At 39.3% G+C, this 23,573-nt stretch overlaps 2 protein-coding genes and 1 long non-coding RNA gene across 5 annotated transcripts in view; 1 reads left to right on the plus strand and 2 right to left on the minus strand.

The window, feature by feature from the left end:
- On the minus strand, positions 1 to 7,343 carry LOC111323511 (synaptotagmin-1). The gene is made up of 7 exons (XM_022926884.2): positions 7,194 to 7,343; positions 5,642 to 5,885; positions 3,810 to 3,979; positions 3,287 to 3,417; positions 2,401 to 2,755; positions 1,485 to 1,617; positions 1 to 1,247 (listed from the first exon to the last, which is right to left on the minus strand). Exons 1-7 carry the CDS (start codon positions 7,194 to 7,196, stop codon positions 832 to 834), a joined length of 1,452 nt encoding a protein of 483 aa, XP_022782619.1. The 5' UTR covers positions 7,197 to 7,343; the 3' UTR covers positions 1 to 831.
- LOC148718393 (uncharacterized) lies at positions 5,783 to 22,561 on the plus strand. The gene is made up of 2 exons (XR_015993600.1): positions 5,783 to 5,917; positions 18,467 to 22,561. It is a non-coding gene; the product is annotated as an uncharacterized LOC148718393 (long non-coding RNA).
- LOC111323480 (uncharacterized) overlaps positions 20,650 to 23,573 on the minus strand; it is a 17,963-nt gene continuing 15,039 nt past the window's right edge. For all 3 annotated transcript variants that reach the window (XM_088739890.1, XM_022926844.2, XM_022926846.2), the window contains 2 exons: positions 23,285 to 23,474; positions 20,650 to 22,385 (listed from right to left, as the gene is read on the minus strand). In XM_088739890.1, coding sequence (XP_088596016.1) covers positions 22,036 to 22,385; positions 23,285 to 23,474 — 540 coding nt within the window. In that variant the 3' untranslated portion in view covers positions 20,650 to 22,035. The remainder of the gene's footprint in view (positions 22,386 to 23,284; positions 23,475 to 23,573) is intronic.

The following is a 23,573-nucleotide window of genomic DNA, read 5'->3' on the forward strand; positions in this document are numbered from 1 at the left end:
CACAAAAAATAGTACTCGTTTATTACTGACTTTCTTTCAGGTTTGTACATTCACCGTACTCCACTTGGCCATCAAACTTTCAGGAAAAAGGTCCTCCCGCAGTATTGTTTAGCCCAAGCTGCATTCGACAAAGACATCACATTTACTCATGGATAAGGAACGGTTTATCTGATCCCCTTACGAGTTCAAACTAATGCTCTTGAGTGTTCAATGTTGGACGCACAACAGCTCAAGTTGCTGTGCACTGCGTCAGATTTTCCCAACGCCTTTGGGGGAATCAAAATCATCAAATGCCCAAGCCTCGTTGTTTTCAGGTTCAAGTTCAGTTTTAAGTTATCAAATACTCATTCACTGAACTTTAATTTTATAACCTAAAACTGCACTGCAATTATGCATGAGATCGTGGCGATCGAAATACACCTTGGAATCGTAGAAACATCCCTTAGAGGCTTAACAGTTTTAAACGACCAGATTTAGTTCTGGATTAAAAGAAATATTTAAGACCATAAGCAATTTTTGTCTTACATTCCCAAGTGCTTTGGATTTTGGAGCAAAGAAAAATTAGACGGGAATAGGGTCATGATTTTGAATATGAAAGTGAATTTGTAATCACTCCGTGCGCGTGCGTCGGTCTGTTTCTTCAGGCATCGGCAAAGTAAAAGAAACATTGTGACCTGGGTACGAGTAAACGAATGACAGCACCGTCGTCATCGCTGTCTTCATCCTTATAGTCACTGTTGCCTAGGAAACAGATAGCGACGTGCACATTCTTGGGACTCAGTCCCTAGAATAACAGCACACTTGTATTTTTTTTTTTCAATGAAAATCTTTTCATCCCTCATCCTCTGATGATGTAGAGAAGAACTTGGCAAGTTTTCTTTTCGATATAACAGACTTGTGTGTCGGTGATGCGACACCAGTTATAGTCTGATCGGCAGGGTGATATTCACGTAAGCTGTGCCACTGAGCGATAGGTTTCTTTGACGTCATAGCCTCTTTCCAGTGCTGTAGTTCCAGGCCCTCTGCGTTAGTCCCCAGGACCACGCGACCTACAACTTGATCAGGAGAACTTTCCAGCTCCTGTTTAATAAATACTTGCAAACGAATGTCTTCTAGGTTAGCATCAGCCACGTCGAATGCTAAAGCTTCGTTGTAAACTGGAAATAAGCTTCCTGTTCGTAGAGTTGTTGTTTTTCGCTTTCGTTGTCTCCTTTTGACGTTAATCATTACAACTTCAGCGTAAATGGCTAAAAATATAAGTGGACAAAGAATGACTTCGTTGGGTGCAACAGCAAAGTAAACACTTTTTTCTTCGTTATAAAATATAATGGATCTTGTTAGTGGGACCCCACTGAGAACAAATAAGGGTAAGTCACGTTTTGATTGGAAATGATAAAATTATAAGTTAGTTGATATTGGAGTAAACCTCTCAGCTTAATAATGTGGCGAGAGCGGCATTTCCAAAAGAAATGCGTCAGTCTAACCTGGGAAGCCGTCCTTGGCGGGCTTTAGATGCTGCGCCTTGAAAATAACGATCGTTAGTCGTCTGGTCAGCGGCATAAACATAAGCGAGAACAACACCTGACCGAAGCCTAAGTCACGTGGTTGATCTTTTACCTGTGGTGGACACAAACAAAAACATTTTACAAAAACAAAAATGGTTATCACACACCGCTGTTTACGAAAGCAACAGCGGTTGAGGAATTTAATTCGGGAAAGAGCTTGAACCGTGAGAGGTTGTAAAAAAAAAAGGTGTGGGCCGGTTGCTTGGTTTGCAGAATTCGCCCGGCATGTTTTTGCTTGTTCTGCCGTGATTCTCACAAATGTTTAAAATTTTTCCTTGCGGCCTCATGACAAGACTCCCAATGTTACGGTCTCTGAGGAAGCGTTATTTTGACCAAGGAGTTTGTCTCATCCGAAAGAAAAGATGTCTCGTAATATATCCCACTAGAATCATTAGAGACCGGAAAGGCTGAATCTTCTTACAACAGGGAATACAGATAAAGCTAACTACAATTAAGGAGCCGACCATTTAAATTTTTAGGGGGGGGGGTGGTGGGTGATTTTGAAAAAAAAATTTCCTGCAAGCGCTTGTTGGAAGAAAAAAATGCATGCAGCCCAAATGTAACAGAAAAAATGTACGAAAAAATCGGAAAAAATATCCTGCACGCACAGCAGATTGCTAGAAAAAAATTTCTTGATGACCAGAAATCACCCACCCCACCCCTCAAAAGTTAAATGGTCGGCTCCTAAATAGACAATTGCTAACTCCCCCCAAGGGGAAAAGCATTCGGTTAACCTTCATTGGGGAAAACATAGAATCTCTTCGCTTTTTGTGGGCTCACCAGATGTTCCTTTTTAAGAGGTTGATGTGTCTGCTGGCTTAACTACTCGTCATACCTGCTGTAATCTTTGTATTTCCCTACAGACGATCATCTCTTCTCGAACTGTTTCGCCACCCACCCTCTCTAAGTGATCCAGGTGATGCGTTACTTCCCCCACAGGGAAGGGTTGCGAAAATTTGTCCATGTACGTAACTGTAAAACTAAGGTTCTGCTGTTTCACCAGATCGTAAGGTAAACCAAATTCGAAAATTTCGTTTAAGTTGGGATTCGAATTTCTTTCGTGAATGTCAGTTTTGAGAATTTCTTTCTTCATGGCTGGAACTAGTTTAAGTTCAAGGAAGACATTTGGAGAGTCTCCGGCGTATTGCGGAAATTCCTCCCCTTTGATCAACTTTACAATCAACACATTCCTGAAAATTTAAGAACACAAAGACATGAGGATAGAAACAATTTTCTCTACTTTCGCACGCACATTGCTATCATTTTTACCACCACACAACGATCAAAAAATCGAAACTTGCTGGGTTTGTTTTCAATAGTACGTAATCGATTTTTACTGGAAATTATGTTCGCAAACGATCATTACTGACAGGTCACACCGGAAATAACAACCAATTCATTTGAATTTAGTTGCACTTTTCATCGGCCAACCGATCATAGTGATGCTGTCATAATTTGCTTTTATCGACTGGAATCTGTTTCGATTTAAAAGGTTTCTAGCTCTGGAAAGTCTAGAAAAAGTGGTAAATGTTCGTGGAGGTAATTTAAAAAACGCAGAAAAGGGGAGCAAAATTTTGTCGACAGAAGACTTGACGATTCCAGTCCTGTTCTCTGATTGGCTAGTTGTAAGGATATCAGCAAAGAATCTAACGAGCTCGGTTCAGTTGTGATTCACAATCGCCTAGTTGGAAGCAACACAAGTGTGGTTATGATGGACTTACCGATTGGAGTCAAACTGCAGCGAAAAATACACTCGACCAAGGAAATCTGCCTCGCTCGGAGGAATAAAGCGCTTTACGGGGCCCGTGTCCGATAGATCGTAGGGCGTCATAGTTTCCTGAGTTGCTGGAGACTGGAAAGAAAGTATGATTCAAATTTTTAACGAATTAAATCGTTAACCTTAGAAATGATTTAAGCGATTTCTAGCGGCTATCTTCAACTGAGTGTCGAAAGCAATCCGGGAATGAATGGGGTATGCTTTACTTCGCTCTGTGATTGGTTGGAAAACTTGCGCCACCCTCTAAATCAATCAGGCGCGAAGTAGACCCAAGCGCGTCTTGCACATTCTCGTTTTCCCGCTCTTTATGTAGTCGGTGCGTTCTTGTTTTAGAATCTCTGATAAGCTGTTGGGATTAGTCTGATTTCCATTTTACGACACTCAACCTCAGTGCATCAAAAACGGAGTAGAGTAGACAAAAGTTTGCAAAGTCATACGAAAAAAGATCCTTGAAATTATGTCATTACCGGCATTGGTTCTTCATCTGAACTAGAATAAGGGATTTCGTCGTCGTCTTTAATTGAGGAGTCTTGGGGCTGAACAGAAACCACACTAACTTCCGGTTTAGGGATCCACGGAGGAGGAGGCTGGGAAGGATACTGGCGAGGAGTTGGCTTCTGCTTCTTCTCTGAGGTAGCTGAGACAAAGAGGAAAAAACCCCTACAGTTGAATATCTCAAACAATCAATGAATCAGTGTGGGGATCAGTTAAGTCATCAATCAATCTATCATTCTGTCAGTCAATCAGTAAAATGAGTAGCCAGCCATGCACCAACCGTGGTTCGGTCTGTCCATGTTTTCGAATAATTTTTAGTCCGTCAGTGAGACAGTTACAAAGTCACACAACCAGACAGTCATACAGCCAGACAGTCATACAGCAAGACAGTCCCACAACCAGTCACAGAGCAAGACAGTCACACAGCCAGACAGTCACACAACCAGACAGTCATACAGCAAGACAATCACACAACCAGACAGTCACACGACCAGACAGCCATACAGCAAGACAGTCACACAACCAGAGAGTCATACAGCAAGACAGTCACACAACCAGACAGTCATACAGCAAGACAGTCAATTAGTCAGACAGACATAACTGTTAGGGAGAGTGCGTTGCGTTACGGAATGGCTAAAAATAGAACTGAAGAAGTTTCTAGAACGCTTGGTCATGCTGACTCATGGACAACTTTTAAAGTAACTTTCTAGAACTCTTAGTCAGCATATGTTGTTATGATGCAATAACGATGTAATTTTACTAAAAATAGTAGTATTACAAATCCCTAGAATGTTCTAGAACATTTTGTAAAAGATATATAAGGAGTCGCGATCAGTTAAAGTTAGGCCTTTTTCAGCGAGTTAATGCTGTCGTGAAGAGCCCAGGGGAGCTAGTGTTATTACGGAGCCGGACTACAGAGAGTTGTTGGAGTTATTTACTGTTATTGGAGTCGTCAGCCGTGTGGAAGGCTACGTTGGAAAAAGTATCGTGGAGGTCGACAAGTTACAAGGATCATTGAAGGGAATTGTGAGTTGTGCAGTAGTGCACTGAGATTATAGTTTTATAGAGGACTCTACGTTAAGAAGATAGTTATCGTATTAGTATTGGTATCGCTCCGTAGTAAGATTATTACGTCAGTTAATAAAGTAGTTGAGTTGGTACGAGTTGTATCTTTCTGGCGGTTGGGAAAATATCGTAACATAACAGACAGACAAACAGTCAGACAGACAGAAAGTCAGACAGTCAGACAGACACTCACACAGCCAGACGCACAGTAAGACAGACAGACAATTAGTCAAACAAACAGGCAGACACACTATAAGGCACGCAGTTAGACAAACGGTGAAATAGTCAGTCAGTCAGTTAGTCAGACAGACAGACAGACAGGCAGTCAGACATTCAGAAAGACAATCAGAGACAGCCAATCGATCAGAGAGACAATGATTTAGTCAGAAAGAGAGGCAGTCAGACAACCAGACAGACAGACAGACAGACAGAGAGACAGTCGATCAGTCAGTAAGTAAACCAGTCGATAAGTAAGTCAGTCAATCTGTCAATCAGAAAGCCATTAAGTCAGCCAGTCAGCCAGTCAGCCAGGCAATCAGACAGCTTGTAGACCAGTCAGTCAGGCAATCAGACAGCTTGTAGACCAGTCAGTCCTGTTAACTTCGTGAGTAAAAGAAACAGATACATTGTTCCCATATGACCCGCTGTATATCGATTTTCAACCTGGTTGTCACAAAAAATATATCTAGCATTGTTGCTATTGCTACTGTCAGTCATTAAACTCCTTGCCCACACGGACCTTTCTCGTCATTTTCTTCTTCATCAAGTGTTTCCTTGACCTCTGTAGCGTGTCCATTCCTTATTTCTTGAGTATTTTCGTTGGCTTCAGTTGCTGTTGGAACCTGTCTGTAGTCCAGAAACTGCTCCATGAAAGAGAGGTTCCTGAACCGCTTCCAGCACAACACAGACAGGACTCCTAGAGCCATGACAGTGACCCAGACCAGTACAGTCAACAGCAAGGGGAGAAAGTCTGTGTGACGACTCTGAAGAAGCAATCAAGAGTTATGTTTGTTTGGTAAGTTCAGTCATTCAGAAAAAAATCGAGCCACACAAATAGTCCACCAGTAAGTCAGTCTGTCGGTAAATCAGCTGCGATCAGTCAGCCAGAAATATTTCTAGACTGACAGCTACGAGGTACTGAAGTTGTTATGTCCACATGCACATGCTAAAAACTTTGCAACTTGCCGAACTAAGGCTGTTGTTATGGAAAACAAACTTTACGCTTATCTTTGTCACACCGTCACCTATGATCCTTTGTTTGTCAGTTGTTTTATTGCAACGGTTTTTCTGCTTGTTGACAGATCTTGTTTGCAGTCGTTGTTCGGAACTGCTACGCAGTTTTCTGAATTTGTTAGCTACTGCAGCGCTCAATTTCCGTTCGCGAAATATTAAAAAGGGGACATTACCTAAGAGTACAGTCGTAACATTGTTTCTTCGTTCATCTAAACTTGTATCAAAGCAATCTTTCAATCGAACGAGCAGACATTCATGGCACTCATGAATTACTTGATAACGTGCGTAATGCCTTGAAAACGTCGCCGTTACATTTCTATCAGAAACTTATTATCCAACTAATGGACATGCCACGAGTTTCAATGCAATAAATAAATCAGGTTTCTTGCAGATGCTTTGCTTGATAAAGATGTTTTGAAAGATTAACGAAGTAAACGAGATTTTAAGAAAATTCATCAAATGTGTTAATTGCATTTGCATTAATTACATTTTAAAGAAGTCGTCCATTAAGGAAGAAATTAAATTTTGTTGTGTTGTTAGTTTGCTCTAGGAAACTTTTCGAATGCGAGAATTTCTCCTCGATCAACACGCATGATCTTTCTTTTACTTCTACCAAATTTAGCTACTAATTTCTGCCACAGAGCAGACGTCAATGAACTACAACATATCAAAATTACCCCTTTTTTCGATGGTTTTCTTTAACTAAGCTTCCAAAATGAATCACGAACACTGAGAGATGTTAACATTTAACATGAAAACAGTAAAAGTGTGAAAATTTTTCGACGTTCTGTCACAAACGGGCATACTTCTTGTTTCAAAACACAAACATTATGCAAGTAGTTAACAGTTTACAATCGATTCATTGATAATAAAAGCTGTTAGAGTTTTCGCAGAAGTCCTCTATATTCCCTAGAAATATTAAAAGATAAACATAATTGTTACCAGCAGCCATGATGTGAGTGTTATTAGCGTTTTAAACATACGTACAAGATAAGCATATATATATACATAAATTTGTAACAGATGTCCACAATTAGAACAAGAAAACTAATGCATACCATGATTAACGATTTATCCTAATTTCATGACAGTCTTAAGAGAACTGAAAATCTTCTAAGCAAGGTGACATTTCAACATTGCCTCTGATTTTGAGCCAAATTGGGAAGAGAATGTGTTTCCGAGCCAATAAAAGATAACAACTTCCCTTTGACGTGCATGAAACACTGGTTTATACCAAAGATGACCTTTCCGATGTCAAAGGCAAAACACATCTAGTTTATATTGCAACACGATATTTGTCACTATAATTTACGCAGATCTCAATAACTTCCAGACAGTTTTTTACGGCCGAGATATGGCTGAGATTGAAAATGCAAATAAAAAATAAAAACCGCCGAAGCGAAATCCATTAAAATGGGATTTAAATCACGCTTATGTTACCGCGAAAAACTAGAAAATTGTAATTAAATCGTGACGATGTGAGTGAATTTTATTAAAATGCTTGTGAGTGTCTGTTCTAACTTCAAAGTGAGCTTCCAAATAGTTAATTGAGATAATGGAAATAATAGATATTGTTTAATACCAGAAATATTACAGATTGTGGAGGGAGATAAAGCGCCATATTCCACTGAAGTGGTCGGAAACTTCAAGGGATTATTGCCCAAAAAAAATTCTTTGAAAATAATAGACAGAACATGGTCACGGCTTGAGTGTTGCTTTCAAGGAGAAAAATCATGTTGAAACATAGGGGGTGATTTTCGTCAAATTAAGTATCATAACCGATCTCTTTCTTAGAACCCTATGTGGGAAATGAATACACGATAAAAGTGATGAATTGCGTAAGGCTGGATACATTGTTTCAGATTTCGAAAAATGGCTCCTACAGGGACATTGATTTGAATAATGAATTTAGGAAACTCATTTCAGCGTTTTTGCCACAATTACTAAAAATTGAGGATGCATCAGTGAAAATCGATAATATCATGTCGTCGAGGGAAAGCCATTAGCTTTTCTTATCATGCTGAAGATAACTAATTTATAAACGACAAAACACACTGGAAACCAATCTCTTGAAACCATTTTCTACTTTTTGCTCGATGCATGATCCGCGCGGAGTTACATGTAGACAAAATAATCTTCGTGTTGATCTTTCGTTGAATCATATTAGGATTATTCTATCAATTTTTCTAAATAATTCAGAGACAAATTCTTTTAATTACGATGATACTAAAAACTTTTTGTACTTTTAGCAGGTAGCGTTCTCACACAGATAAGCTTTAGCTAGTTATGCAGAAATTTTGACATACCGCATCCCGTAATGCTTTTCGATTTTTTCTTGCATTTGCGACTGTATATACTTCGCAAAATCGCGATGTGAGATTTTTAAACAAGAGAGCATTCTCAACTTATCGTGGTTTTTTATCAAATACAAAACCGACCGAGTGAGAGAAATTAATATTTCAATTAGGGTTGCTATTTAAAGATTGACCATGTAAATCTCTCTCGCATCTCGTTTTTATTTTGTTCTCCAATTTACATTAACGCGTAAGTTAATTCATTTTATTTTCAGATTTTTTCGCTTTCGCAGATTATCAAGATTTCTAATTTTTTTAAAATTTAGTCAATGAACAACTTTAACATTTATTCGATGGAGATTTATCCCGACAGATCACGAAAAACATCGATTTGCTGGAAAACGGAGCTTTCTTTTTTGACTTCATGCTAAGATCACCGCAGGCATTCACTTTCAATCAAACACCATTCGCAAAATTGCATTCTTCGTTGAAACGCTTTCGGCGAAACAACCACAGAAATAATTCGAAACAAATTGTCCGGAAGAAAACCATGAAATTATAAACACCGAGAAAAGATCTATTGTTACTTTGACTGAGAACCAATGCAAAACATATGTAACTTTCCAAGTTTTAAGATGAATACTTTAAACCAATGTAAATAATTTTCCCTTGGTACTCACCAATTCAGATCGTTATAGAAGCTTGTAAACTCGGACTTTGACAAGGAAATCCCAAAATAGACGCTTTTTTAATTCGCGAAGCTGCCCTCCAGCTTAGCGCAAACAAGATTTTCGAGGAATCTTTCTTGTTGATTACCGCAAAATTATCTTGTTCTGTGTGACAGTCTGCGCATGCGTTCATCTTGGGTGGAAGAAAACAACAAAAAGTTCATTGCTTCCTTACTAATTTTGATAAAACTTGATAATGTACGCACGCGTTTCATTTAAAAGCTAAAAATGGCTATCCATGGGCTCCTTTGTTTTGAAATTTCTTTGGGTAAATTCTGAAGACCACCTAGAGAACTCAGGTTGGGGCAGTGGGAAATGAAAATATTTTGACAAACACGAAAAGAAAATTTCCTTAGGAAACAAATTGACGTCCGGAACTAGGAATGCTAATGTGATTTTAGAAAAGACGTGGGTCTATTTTTAATCCTGTCGCCATAGCATTAGCTGGACAGCACGGAAAGTATTTGCCATAATTCAAGCGCGATATTGATTAACAAACTGCATTTGCCCATTCGAAAGGTACATTTTTCTTTGATCTTGATTTCAGTTTCATTAAATATTTGAGAAGTAAAACAAATATGTAGACCATAACATCTACGCTTTAAACCGAAAAATATGAAGATTAAAAAAGTCATATCTTCTTTTTCGTCAATGGAAAAATATAAGGCCGTGAAGACTTGTTGAAAAACAAGCGATGGCAAGCGAAATGCGAGCGAAAGTAAAATTATGTTGACGAATAGCAAACGCTTTATGCTTTATTTTCTAAGGTGCCACAATATTGATTTTGACTGATTCATTTAAGATTTCTTTTACTTTAAAAGAAAGTCTCATATTTCTCATGTTTAAACATTAGTATAATTTGCGCCATATTTCGGTACGTTTTGGCTAGGTCAGGAATTGTGTAAACTAATTTGGAGTAAACCGAGTTATAAGAGTTTTCATTTTAAAGTCGGTATATGCAAATTTTTCAACAAGAATAATGAAGGAAACTCAGAAAAAACATTCACATTACCTCGAGTCTAATGGTCCAAGATTCTTTTCCGCCATAACTACAACAGAATCCACTCTATGTTAATTCGAATTTCGCTTCGACGTTAGCCGCTGCGGCGCCGAAAAGCGATGAAAAAACAGCAATAAGAAACCCGCTAAAATATGTATTGTATCGTGGAAGCCATCTACTCCCCTTTCACTGCAACATTGGAAAAATCAGGCCAGCGGTACAACAGATTCATCAGGGCTATAAAAATGTTTTAGGGGCTGGACATAAAAACCGCGAGATTGCATAAATTCTCCTCTGCTGTGAACTTTTTCAATGGCTTCCTTTGAATGGTCGGTGATTAAGGAGAAATACAAATGAACGAAGAGCGAATAAGATTTATCTCTTTCTTATGTCCTTTCAATTGACCGATGGACAGTGTTTTGTGTTATCTGCAACCCACGCCAAATGTACTAAACAAACAAAGCCCCACAGTAGGCCTGCTCACACGTCTCAACAACGTTGTCAATTATTGATTATTTCACACGAGCCAGCTGCCTTTTAAAAGTCGTGTTTCGCTCACAATTTTACTACTTCAATGTCATTTTCTCTTCCCCGGCCCAACGTTCAAAAAGTACTGTAATAAACAAAAATCTGCGGATTATTTCGTTTCCGTGCCGCGGATAAGCCAATCTCCCAATACAGAAGCTTATTTATTTGCTTACGGATAACACTTTTAATAAAAGAGGTATTTTCTCAAAATTTATGTAAATTGACACTTGCCAAAAACACGGCATGAATTCTTGACGAAGGGGGATTACTTTTCAAAATCATTAATTAAGTAACCTTTGACATGTTTCTTCACCCGGCACGAGAATTAAATTAAGTTTTCGATTCGTGACGTAGCGCTGTCATTTACATGTGAACCCCGCAGATACAAGATTTCTTCCTGTCTAGTTACCAGGTCTCTTTCGTTTGCAAGCGTTTATGGATATATTTGTGCCGACTACATGAAGATGAATTTTGATACGAGCGTCTAGCAGAGGGTGTAATATTCTTGATACGAAAACATGATGGATTTTGATAACAGTTTTTAAAATTTAAAAATCCAACCTCTTTACGAAACGATGCTCATGTGTTCTTTACATGTGCATGTCCATAACGTGTAATACCGCTAATCATTACAACTTCCCCCGACGAAAATGAAAAGAAGAAAAAATGAACACAACAGAGTGTATGCCCACTAACACCAAATTGAGAAACGCTGGGCAGTGAAACGAAATAAAAAACAAGAACTTATTAAAAGAGTGACATTTCCCCTAAACTTGTTAGAAATGTACACAGTCGTTAAGACAAATGTTTGGCACAGTGGTCCCACAGTTTCATCAAACATCAAGACATCATTGTTACGCAACATAATCCTTGAAACGTAGAGGCCCTCTCACAGTTCTTCCACTTGCTGTCTTGCGAGGGTCTGGGATCTCATCCTCAGATGAATCAGTTTCCTCTTGGTTGAGAGATGTTGTAGTGGGTTTTTCAACAAATGGGATTACTTGGTCTGCTGTTTCCTTGGAGGGTGAATGTTCATGAATGAATGAATACCTTTATTTAAGTGTCAGACTAAAATAGCAGTACATAACCACTAAATGGGGACACTACAAAATAAATTAAAAATGACTAAATCCATATATTAATTAAAGTTAAAATGCTAATTGAGCTAAAAATACTAAGATTGGTTAACGTGCTAAAATATTTACAATATGTTCAAGATAAAATTTACATTAAAAACTTTTTTACATTAAGTACTGCATAGAATACAGTTGGTACAGTAATTATCGGTCAGTAAAGTATTTAGATCAATCTTACGGATATTTATCTTGAAAGATGATAATGTTGGCAGATCTCTAATGTTCTTAGGTACAATATTCCATAACTTAGGTCCAGTATATCTGATAGAGTGCTTACCATATGTTGCTGTATTAAATCTAGGAATAACAAATTCTTTGCTACGTAGGGCATATTTCGTATCAGACCTCCGAAATAGGTCAGCAATATACTTAGGACATATATTATTCTTGACCTTGTACATGAGAGTAGCCATGTCCTGTAACCTTCTGTTATGTAAAGTACATAGATTAGCCATACCCAATAGTGTGTTATAACTTGACGTTTTGTCGCAATAGATGGCTCTAAGTGCCCTTTCCTGTATGCGTTCGAGTTTTCTGCTGTCACTAGCACGACAGAAGTGCCAAACAAGATGAGAGTAAGTTAAATAAGGAAGAATGGCAGCTTTAAACAATTGCAACTTGGTGCTAGTAGGTATTAAGTTTCTGAGTCTCATTAAGACTCCTACACGTTGGCTGCTTTTCTTACAGATTGTAGTAATATGTTCAGCAAATCGGAGATCATTGTCTATTGATACTCCAAGCAATTTCAGGCAGGCAGTTGATTTAACTTCTACGTCTCCAATAACAATTCTCATACTATGATCACATTTATTACCAAGTGTTAAGGTTCGATACTTGTCGAAGTTTCCCTTAAGGAAGTTGGAACTGTACCAGTTGGAAGCTACTTCAGCACTTACTGTCAGATTAGCATGAACATCAGCTAGATTACTGCTCATATCATAAAACTGGTGGTCATCTGCATACATATTAAGGTTTGTATTAATGTCATAAGTTAGATCATTCTGAAAAATGTTCCATAATAACGGCCCAAATGCAGATCCCTGAGGGCATCCCCTTGACACCCTCTCCCAGTAGCTCACTACTGGTCCCAGTTTAACTCTGTTGAAGCGATCAGTAAAATATGAGTTCAGCAGTCTGAGACTGTTGTCATTAACACCATAAGCCTTTAGTTTAGCCAACATGAGAGGATGATATAGAGAATCAAATGCTTTACTCATGTCTGTGGAGAGAACTCCGACAATTTTGCGTTCATCCAAAGCCATTTTCCAGTTCTCGGTTAATGACAATAAAGCAGTTTCACAGCTGTTCCTCTTCCTATATGCTGTTAATTTATCACATAGTTTATTATTAAACCCATGACTTAGTTGCTTGCTGAGTAGCTGCTCAAAGATTTTGTTAACTGTGACTTGCACAGTTATTGGACGATAGTTTTCTTTCTCATGGGGATCTTCCTTCTTAAAGACTGGTGTCCACTCTCCTTTCTTCCACATTGTAGGCCACTCACAACAGGTAATACATGAATTATACAGTGTAGTCAAGGGTATTGATAACTCTCTTGCCCCAGCTTTTAGAGCCTTTGAGGGAATGCCATCCCATCCATTACTTTTTCTAGTATTGAGACTTTGTAGTGCTGTTTCCACCTCCACCCTATTTAATATCTGGAATTGAAAGCTGTCTTGAGCAGCCGAGTTCTCCATAATACTCTGAACACTCGCGTGTGTAGCAAACGTATTGTCAGTAATTTCATCAGTGTTTCCTATCCCCTTAGCAATATTCGCAAAGTAATTACACAGATGATTTGCGATCTTGAATTGATCATGACGTATGTTTTCATCGATATTTAGACTCAGGTCAGTGGTGTTGTTCTTTTTCTTTGCACCCAAGAAAGGCATGAAGGTTTTGTAGAACTGACTAGGCTTGGATGTTAGCAAAGTTGATTGATCTTTCCAGTATTCTCTTATCGCCTTTCTTCTAAGTCTGGTCGCCTCGTTCCTCAATTTACGTTTGTTTTCCCAGTTCTCCTTTGTTTGCTCCTTCTGATATTTTCTTGCTGCTCTTCTTTTGGCTCTAATGGCATTTTTCCATTCTCTTGACATATAAGGGACATCCTGAGGCCTGACTCTCATTTTCTTTTCAGGGAGATGTTTATTGACAATACTGGAAAATAGTAATAATAATAATAATAATAATGAACGTTCTTAATACGCATTTAAGAATCTCAATGCGCTTACAATAATATTTACTAAGGTTGAGATCGGACGTCAGCATTATCAGGCGCCTCTGGCAGCCGCTTTAGTCCATGTAACGACCTCACCTTTTCCCACCCATCCCACCCCAGGGGAGGACATCCATCACACAGTAATCTCGTGCGTGGGAAATTAACGTCTCCTACCCCTAACCCTGCAGGAGACGGGACCTCCATTTATTCGTCCCTATCCGAGAAGACTAGAATATCTAACCATTTCTTGATGTTGAGAAAGGAAGCATATTCTTCTCAGTTAATTTTAAGACCCTGAGTGTTGGTCCGGCCGGTATTGAACTCTCGACCTCCCGCACGGCAGTCCGGCGCTCTCCCAATTGAGCTAACCAGGCGGCGGTTGATCAAATAGTGATTCCCAGAAACCTACTTGTTCATCAATTGTGTCAAAAATTTCACCAACATGCCATGGAGCTTGGCTTAGGTCTTCCTTATACTGCTTCTCGTCAAATTTTTTCATAGACCTAAATTTGATAACTCTTCCTTTCTGGGGTTTGGCTTTCTCCTTCATAAACCCGTATATAAGTGCATGATCACTTATCTCAGGATTATACACCCCACAGTTACCAAACAATTCTGGTTGGTTTGTGAGAATGACATCAATCAGACTCTGTGTAGTAAGTGCTCCTTGCATTTGAGTTCTAGTTGGTGAAGTTATTAGGCAATCAAATCCCTGTTCAACTTCAAGATCAAGCAAAAATTTTCCTTCTGCACTATCAGGCTTCAGTCTATTCAGATTCAGATCACCAATTATTATAACAGACTGATGTTGGAGTACAGCCCAATTAGAAATGTGACTCATTTCCTCTTCAAGAAGTAGTTGGTAACTTCCAGTAACTTTCTTAGGTGGTCTGTAGATAGCAAGGAGTGTTACCTTTCTGGTTTTTAAGCCAATTTCTAAGGCCAGTGGCTCAATTGTTTTGTACCGCCTGTCAATCTTTATTCTTTTCGACTGGATCTTAGATGAAACAAGCATGAGGATGCCACCCCCACTTTTCTTCCTGTCCTGGCGATGCAAATAGTAACCTGGTAAATGAAACTGAGAGTCTGGGTACGAGGAGTCTATTTTAGTTTCACTGACTACCATTATTTGTACTTTGGATTTAGTGACAATGTCTTTCAGCTCTTCAAACTTGTTTTGTATGCTGTTTATGTTTAAGTGGCATAATAGCATATCATTGCTGTTTTCCTGTCGGGCCATTTCAAGGGCACTTCGTTCTGCTGATTCCGAAAACATACTTTCATACTTTCCGTTGGATAATCGGTATTAGGTGAGATGTCAGTTGTTGATGGACTGCTTTCTGGTGATTTCATCAATCCTCTTCTATTTCTACGGTACTCTTTACCCTCATCAGTTCGAATCCTATAAGATCTCGGTGTTCCAGCATGATCCGTTACAACGCCTGGTTTCCAATGGCTTCCCATTTGCACTCTGATCCGGTCACCTTTCTCTAACGTGGGGAGATGTTTGGCATGTTGATCAAAATAGTGCTTTTGTTTTTCTTGTTTGAGCCTCAGTTTTTCCATAACTTTGTGTGAATCGAGGACTTTAGGCTGGAGCTGTGAGTCAGTTGTGGGAATTGTTGATCTGAGCCTTCTGCTCGTGAGTAATTGCGCTGGTGAACCAATGTTATCTATTGGGGTGTTCTTGTATTCAAGTAGTCCTAAATAGGGATCCCGAAGTTCTTGCTTAGCTTTGGTTAGTAGGTTTTTCACTATTTGAACTTCTTTCTCAGCAAGATCATTGGCTTGGGGATACTGTGGACTGACAGTGGTATGTTTGAATTCCCACTGTTGAGCAAACAGCGAAAAGTCTTTTGAGGAATACTGGGGACCATTGTTGCTGATCCCTTCAGATGGTATTCCATGTCTGGCGAACATGGATTTGGTGAAGGTTATGACTGTGGTACTTTTGGTGTCTGGAAGCTTGGCTATTTCAAAATATCTTGAGTGATAGACAACAATTATCAGGTATTCAGATTTGTCCCATGTGAACAGGTCTGTGGCTACCATTTCCCAGGGCTTGGCTGGTATGCGCTGAGGTATCATTGGCTCTTTCGTGTGTCGCTGTTGATGCTCTAAACAAGTGGTGCATCTTGCTATCATGTCGCTGATTTGAGAATTCATTCCTGGCCAGTAAAGTACATCTCTTGCTCGTCGTTTGGATTTTTCGATCCCCATGTGGCCTTGATGTATTCGTTGGAGCATTTCTTTTCTCATAAAGGATGGGATGAATATTCTGTCATTTTTGAGAATAATACAATCGATTTCAGAGAGCTCATCTCTTACACGCCAGTAGACTTGAATATTTGCTAGCGTGTGAGACTTTGTTTCTGGCCATCCAAATTTGATCATTTCTTTCAGCTCTTTCATTGATGGATCATTTGCTGTGGCTTCTTTAATTCCTTCTAGTTTTGGCTTCGAGACTGGTAGGTTAGAAGTTAGTAGGTGGACATGTAATGCAATTTCTTCTTCCATGCCGCCAGAAGTGGTCTCTGGAAGTGGTGCTCTGGAGAGCATGTCAGGAAGTACTAACTCTTTTCCTGGTTTGTATTCCAGTGTATAGTCATACTTCTGCATTCTTAGTAGGATTCTTTGCAGTCTTGGCGGTGCTGATGCCAATGCCTATTTAACAATGGCCTCAAGTGGCTTATGATCTTATTCTATGGTGACTTTCTTGCCATAGGTGTATTGGTTGAAACGTTCTAGGCTGAACTGAATAGCTAAGAGTTCTTTTTCTATTTGAGCATATCTTGATTCGGCATCCGTGAGGGATCTTGAAGCATATGCAACAGGACGTCCACCTTGTAGTAGCACCCCTCCTAGACCGGTTGGGGAGGCATCACAGCTGATGGTAACAGGCTTTTGAACATCAAAAAATCTCAAGACTGGCCCTCTATCTTTGGTTAGGATACTTTTGATTTCTTGTCTTGTTCATATGACCACTGAAATTCGATATCCTTTCTTAGCAGAATTCTGATAGGCTCAGTGACGGTTGCCAGATTGGGAATGAACTTGCCCAGATAGTTGATAGTTCCAAGGAGTCTTTCTACTCCTTTTTTATCAGTTTGTGCAGGCATGTCGTTTATGGCACGCACCTTTTCATCATCTGGTTTGATTCCTTCTTGCGTGAGTTTGTGACCAATGTAGGTGACTTCTTTGACTTTGAAAATGCACTTTTCCTTGTTTAGTGTTAGGTTGATCTTCTCACATCGTTAACGTTCTAGGACCGCTTTGCCATATGCAGGACACTCTCTTAGACCATGTTTAGTTCCACAGTTCCAGCAATTGAACTTCTTGCTTGGAGGTCTTTTTTCATCATTAGCTGAGGGTGTCTTTTTGTCTGCAAATTTGTTTTTCTCTTTTCCAATTCCATGCACTGATGAATCACAGTCTAGTTCTTTTATTTGAAATTCCGTGGCCTCTGCAGATCGTATTACATCTACTGCTTTCTCGAGTGTAAGGTCTGTCACCCGGAGAAGTCTTTCTCTCGTTTTCGTGTTGTTTACACCAAGTACAATTCGATCGTTGATGAGAGAATTTTTTAATGTTCCAAATTCACATGTTTCACAATGCTTTTTTAGTATCGTTACGCACTGGTGGATACTTTCGCCGCTTTCTTGGGCCCTTGAGAAGAATTTGTATCTTTCGTAGCTGACATTTTTCTTTCGTTCACAGTATTGCTCAAATTTCGACAGTACCTTATCGATTTTCTTGTCATCTTCTTCTTCATCCCAGGTTAGAGTGTTGAAAACATAGATAGCATCGTTGCCGATAACTGTCAGACGTGTTGCTACCCTGGTTGCACTATCCTTCAAGCTTATTCCGGTCGCAATTTCGTAATCTACGTATTTCTGTTTGAACTTCTTCCAGTTGGCCGTGATGTTTCCCCCACTTAACTCGAGAGGTTCTGGAGGTGGGAGGCTTAAGTGCATCGCCATTTCGATTGTGTGTTTTTCGATTTCCACTGGTTGTTGTTGTTTCTTCGTAGTTTTCTACCTCTTCCGGCGTGTCGAGAAGTGACTGATCCTGTGACATGAAGTTGGATCGCCGATGTTGATTGCTCTGAAACGCCGGCTGTTTTTTGTCCAAAATTTCGCTAGATGGATGGTTGAGTTTCTGTTTCGTGTTTTACTCCTGACACCATGTAATATTCTTGATACGAAAACACGATGGATTTTGATAACAGTTTTTATAATTTAAAAATCCAACCTCTTTACAAAACGATGCTCATGTGTTCTCTACATGTGCATGTCCATAACGTGTAATGCCGCTAATCATTACAAAGGGGAGGTGACATTAATGGTCTGTGCAGATTACAGCAAAGCATTCGACACTGTCCAATTCAAGTCTATCCTCACCAAAATGCATAACCTTGTTTCTCTAAGGATTTCTTACTATGGATGGTTGATTATCTTACGGATCGAAGACAGTTGGTGCAAATAGATGATAGAAAATCGGACATGGCTACAGTTGAATTTGGCGTCCCGCAGGGCTCTATTCTTGGTCCAGTAATTTTTAATCTCTACGTTGCTGATCTTCAGAAGGAATTACACTGCGATTGTTATCAATATGCTGACGATACGACTTTCTATGTCCACTCGAGGCCCTGCGACTTGGACTCCTCAGCAGCCCAAATAAATAAAACCATCACAAGCTTCAAGAACTATTCCACTAACTGTAATCTGGCTTTGAACCCAGCTAAGACACCCTGGATGCTTATCTCCACACCTCAGATGTCACGCTATCATAGTTTAGAGGAACGGGACCTTCCTATTGTTTGCGGGGACTCAGCGCTAAAGAGCATTTCTTGTACCAAGTTATTGAGTGTCCACATGGATCAACATCTCTCATGGAAAACACATGTAGACTCTCTGTTAAGCTTGTCATATGGGACTCTCTCCATTCTGCGTAGGCTCAAAAATCTAGCGCCATTCCACGTTAGAAAACATCTCGCAGAAGGCCTAGTTCTCTCAAAGCTGAACTATGCTTGCACGGTATTTCATCCCTTGCCTGTTTATCTAGAAAAGCGTCTCCAACGTCTACAGAATGCGTGTGCTGGCTTTTGTCACAAGAAAATTTGCAGGTCTTCAGGATCTTATTAAGTTAAACTGGTTACCAGTTAAAGAAAACGTTGAATTCAATATTCTCAAACTCGCTCAGAAATCATTGTACGACAATAATCGCTTTCCTGAGTATCTGAAACTGACTCTCCATGAAGTAACTGCTTATAATTTAAGATCATCAACAGCACCCGTATTTTTTACTCCTAGAGAATCAGGAACTTTCCAGCACTCGGCGGCAACGTTGTTCGATAGACTCCCGATAGCAACAAGAAACATTTTAGAACATAATGTCTTTTGCCGTAGTGCTCAGAAACATTTGTTTGCTAAATATCGGTCTTGAATCCACATGATATGTTTTGTATATTTTAATATCTCACGATAAGTTACATTGATTAACTTTATTATTGTTACTATACTTTTAATTAGTTACTACATATATATATATATATATATATATATATATATATTTAGATTAGATTAGTAATTGTTACAGAAGAAGAGCCTCTTAATTGTTGGAATCTGTAATAAATCAATAAATTAAAAATTAAAATTAAATTAAATTAAAATTTTGTCGTTTGGCGCATTTCGATCCAGCCGAAGTAATCCAACCAGTAAGAAGTAAGGAAAGACGCGGGAAACCGTGCGAGTGACTAAGGGCGCTTTCCATTTGACCAAAATTTTCGAGATTTCCGGTCTGAAATTGAATGGAACGGGAAAAGTTCCGGGATAAGTTTTCGAAAATTTAGGAATACGTTTTGAGTGTACCCTCTTGGATGCGGTCGGACGCGTTCCATTCGACCAGCGAAAATACCGACATTTTGAACCGGTGATATTTTTTTGATGGAAAGCGCCCTAAGTCGTTATCGGTTTAAAATTGAATCTGATCGGTTGAGAGAGAGGCAGGAGTTTTTTTTAGACCAATCATAAGGCGAAGGGAAGGAAAACAGTAACAAAACTCGGGGCGCTTTCCATTTGACCAAAATTTTCGAGATTTCCGGTCTAAAATCGAATGGAACGGGAAAAGTTCCGGGATAAGTTTTCGAACATTTAGGAATACGTTTTGAGTGTGCCCTCTTAGATACGGTCGGACGCGTTCCATTCGGCCAGCGAAAATACCGACATATTGAACCCGTGATTTTTGTTGAATGGAAAGCCCCCTAGATTTCTAACGCTCATGAAGAAATTTCTTTGTGATTAATTACATCCTACAACGAAAGTAGAGGTTGTAAAGTAACAATAATGTCAAATAAGGAGTCATTAATTGAGGAAGCTTTTACCAACTATAAACCCTTTGAAAGTCAATCCAATCCTCTTTAGATTCTCCTTGTCTCAAGAATTTCAAGTGAGGAAATGTCAACACTGAAACAACATAAAAACCAACCAAAATATTATCTTTGACGTTCAGTTTTGTAACCCTTTAGTAAATTATTGAGAAAGCACTGAAACGCTTGCCAAGTATATCACAGACTTACAATAATCATGTATAAACACTAAAGCAAGAACTATTTTGTATCAAAGCACTTTTTATTGATCAACTTACAAAAAGCCGCAAGCTCGTACCAAGACTCTTTCTTCTTCAATTCGTGGATCTCGAGATCTTGCCACACGAAGGGAAACGAGCACTGGAAATGAGGCTGTTTCCCCGCATGGAAATGCGGTTTTATAAACAAAAATAAAATTACGTCTAGTTTGTACTTAAAATAAATGTATAACGGAAATATAAATGACTGTAAAATTCGTTCTCAAAAAGACTCAGTAAAAGCTGAGTTAGCCGTTATCCTTCGCTGCAGTTTGACATTTTGGAATTTCAAAAATACCAAAAAAGCCCTTAAAAAATCCGAAACATCATTCCTATATCCATTAATTCCAAGAAAGATCACTGTTATTGCTATCACCTTCCCTTCCATCCTGAAGTTGACATATCAGTGATAATTATAAAAGGACGAGAAAGTTATATTATTTTTCAACCTTCAAAGGTAGATGCCTGTTAATAAAGACATACCTTTTGAATGTTTGTCACTTAGTTCTTCATGATTCGCAGGTATTTTGTAATTTGAGGCCTTCTTAAGTAGCAAACTACCGACGTAAATTTTTTACCACATTATAAAGAAAACTAAGGAAATAAATTTCCCTTCGTGGCTTTATCTGGTGTGTTATTGTATTAGTGGCTATGCTTTACCCACATATTACACTAACTACAAATGCCCTAATATACCCTAATCACCCATGATCTATATATTTCTGAAAGAAATTTGTGTTTTAGCTATAGTAGCAGATCCGGCGGGTACGAGAACCCCTCTGTGACATCCGGGATTTTTAATACTTGTATGAAGCCCAAACTTCTGCAATGACAGGATTGCATATAACTGGATAATTTGAAGCGTTTCAAATTTACCAAGAGAAAATTATAATTTTCTCTTTAATTTGTTTCATTCTAAATATTTCTTGGAAAAAAAAAAGTGTGTTTTCTAAATCAAAGCTTTGACCCTTGTCAGCAATCCTGACCCCTCCTCCCCCTGATTTAGTAACAGCGGGTATACTAACTCATAACTCGTTTTCTCGGCCTTAGTTGAACTGCGAAGCCTAAGAACTAGTATCAGAAGTGAAGACCCAGGATGTTACGTGATCGAGGTAAAATACTTAAACACAGAGGTGAATCAGCTGACATAAGGTAATAATGTTTAGTAATCACTAGCATGAGAACCTAAGATCCAATGTCCTCTTGTTACTGATGAGGATAATTATGAATGCTTGACGAGAAAACCTTGCATAAATAAAGCATAAAATCGATCATTCAAGACTTCACTGAGTGACAATAACACAGCACTTTCCTTTCCTCAGCTTCTTGTCGATCATTTTCAACAGATGATACTGTAAGCATTTTCAAATCTTCAAGACGCCTTTTGCTTCGTTGGCGTCTTGCTCCTTCGACCACTCTTCTCCTCTTCCAAAGAGTGCCATTTAGCAACAGATGAAGAAGAGGTCAACATGGCATTCCAGTGATCTACAGCTTCGTCGTTCGCCGTCGCTCCGATCGTGATCTTTCCTAGCAACCGCTTCTTTCCTCGCTCAGAGAAGTGCTTCACTTGAAGGAGAACTGCCACTTTGTGGAGGATTCGGTACGGGATGGCAAAACTAAATGCTTCGTTCCACACCGGGGGGACGTCATGTTTTTTCACTAACGTGTTACGCTTCTTAAGCTTTTTATCACCCATCTTTATATACACTTTAACCAGTGGATCTGAATGAAGAACACAGAATTAATATTATGTCAATTATGGGCTTAAGTTTTTTCAGCATTGTGCCGGAGCCTGTCCCTCTATACCTTAAAATCAGTATACAGTGAAACTTTTTGCATGTTTCGTGTTTCACGTTGATATGATGGAGTTGGAATTATTAAATCCATCAAATCCTTTCCTCCTAGCATCAGTATGCATATTCTCCATAGTGGCCTCTATGCATTTCCTAAGTTTCTGACAAGGAGAATTTGTTTAACAATCACGAGCTTCTTTAGTTGGTGATCTCATGACTTTAATCTCGAGACGTTAATGTTTGATTCCAGGTTGATGTTGCCAAGGAAACTAGGTGCTTGTCACTCTGAAGGGTTAAAGGCAATCTCGTTTCCAAGGCCTTTTCCCTTAGCTGGGGATGGGGCGGGAAAAGGCCACCCCCAACTCCACCCCCAACGAAGGGAAAAGGCCCTGGGAACGAGGTTGGGTTAAGGGATTAAAACTTTCCTATCAGCAGGGGTTTCATTAAGGGCCAGGCACCGGGCAAATTGACCGGTTGTGAGGATGGCTTTGCCCACCTGATTTGACTATCTCGAGGAAAGTTTATCTTATAAAGAAGTTCAGTTCAAAGAGTTTTGCCCGCCTGTGAAAACCAGTTGCCCTCCTGCAGAAAACATTAACGAAAGCCCTGTATCAGATGAGTGTTTTAGCCGTTACACACGACTTCGTCAAACAGCAGTTTAAAAGGATGAGTTTGCTGTTTCAAAATTTTTCGCCCGAGAAGTTCACTCCACCGAATTTCCTGACTCATGTCCAAACTGTCAACTGTGCATCATCAAATCGTTCTTCATTGTCCTTTATATTATGACCAAAAATTCTACTCTAAAACTTCGTGAAGTGTTCTACTCACCAGGTTTCTTATTTTTGCTGATTTGCCTTAAATCCCTCGCTTTCATCACGATTACTGTAAGTTTCTCAGATGTTTTGAGATATGCTAGGGACACTAGCAACGCAGGCCCCGGCATGTCTGATTCCACGTCACGAGAGAATGTGACCGAGGGGCGATGTGAGGAGACTGTTTCTACTGCCTGTTCCTTTACCTATAGAAGAATATTCAGGAGGAAATATCCATGAAATGCAGAGTAACTGCGGTTGTTCATAGCTCGATGATTTATGGCACGGTAATGGTTCAGTAATAA

The sequence above is a fragment of the Stylophora pistillata genome, chromosome 12 (assembly GCF_964205215.1).
Source record: "Stylophora pistillata chromosome 12, jaStyPist1.2, whole genome shotgun sequence".
NCBI lineage: Eukaryota > Metazoa > Cnidaria > Anthozoa > Scleractinia > Pocilloporidae > Stylophora > Stylophora pistillata.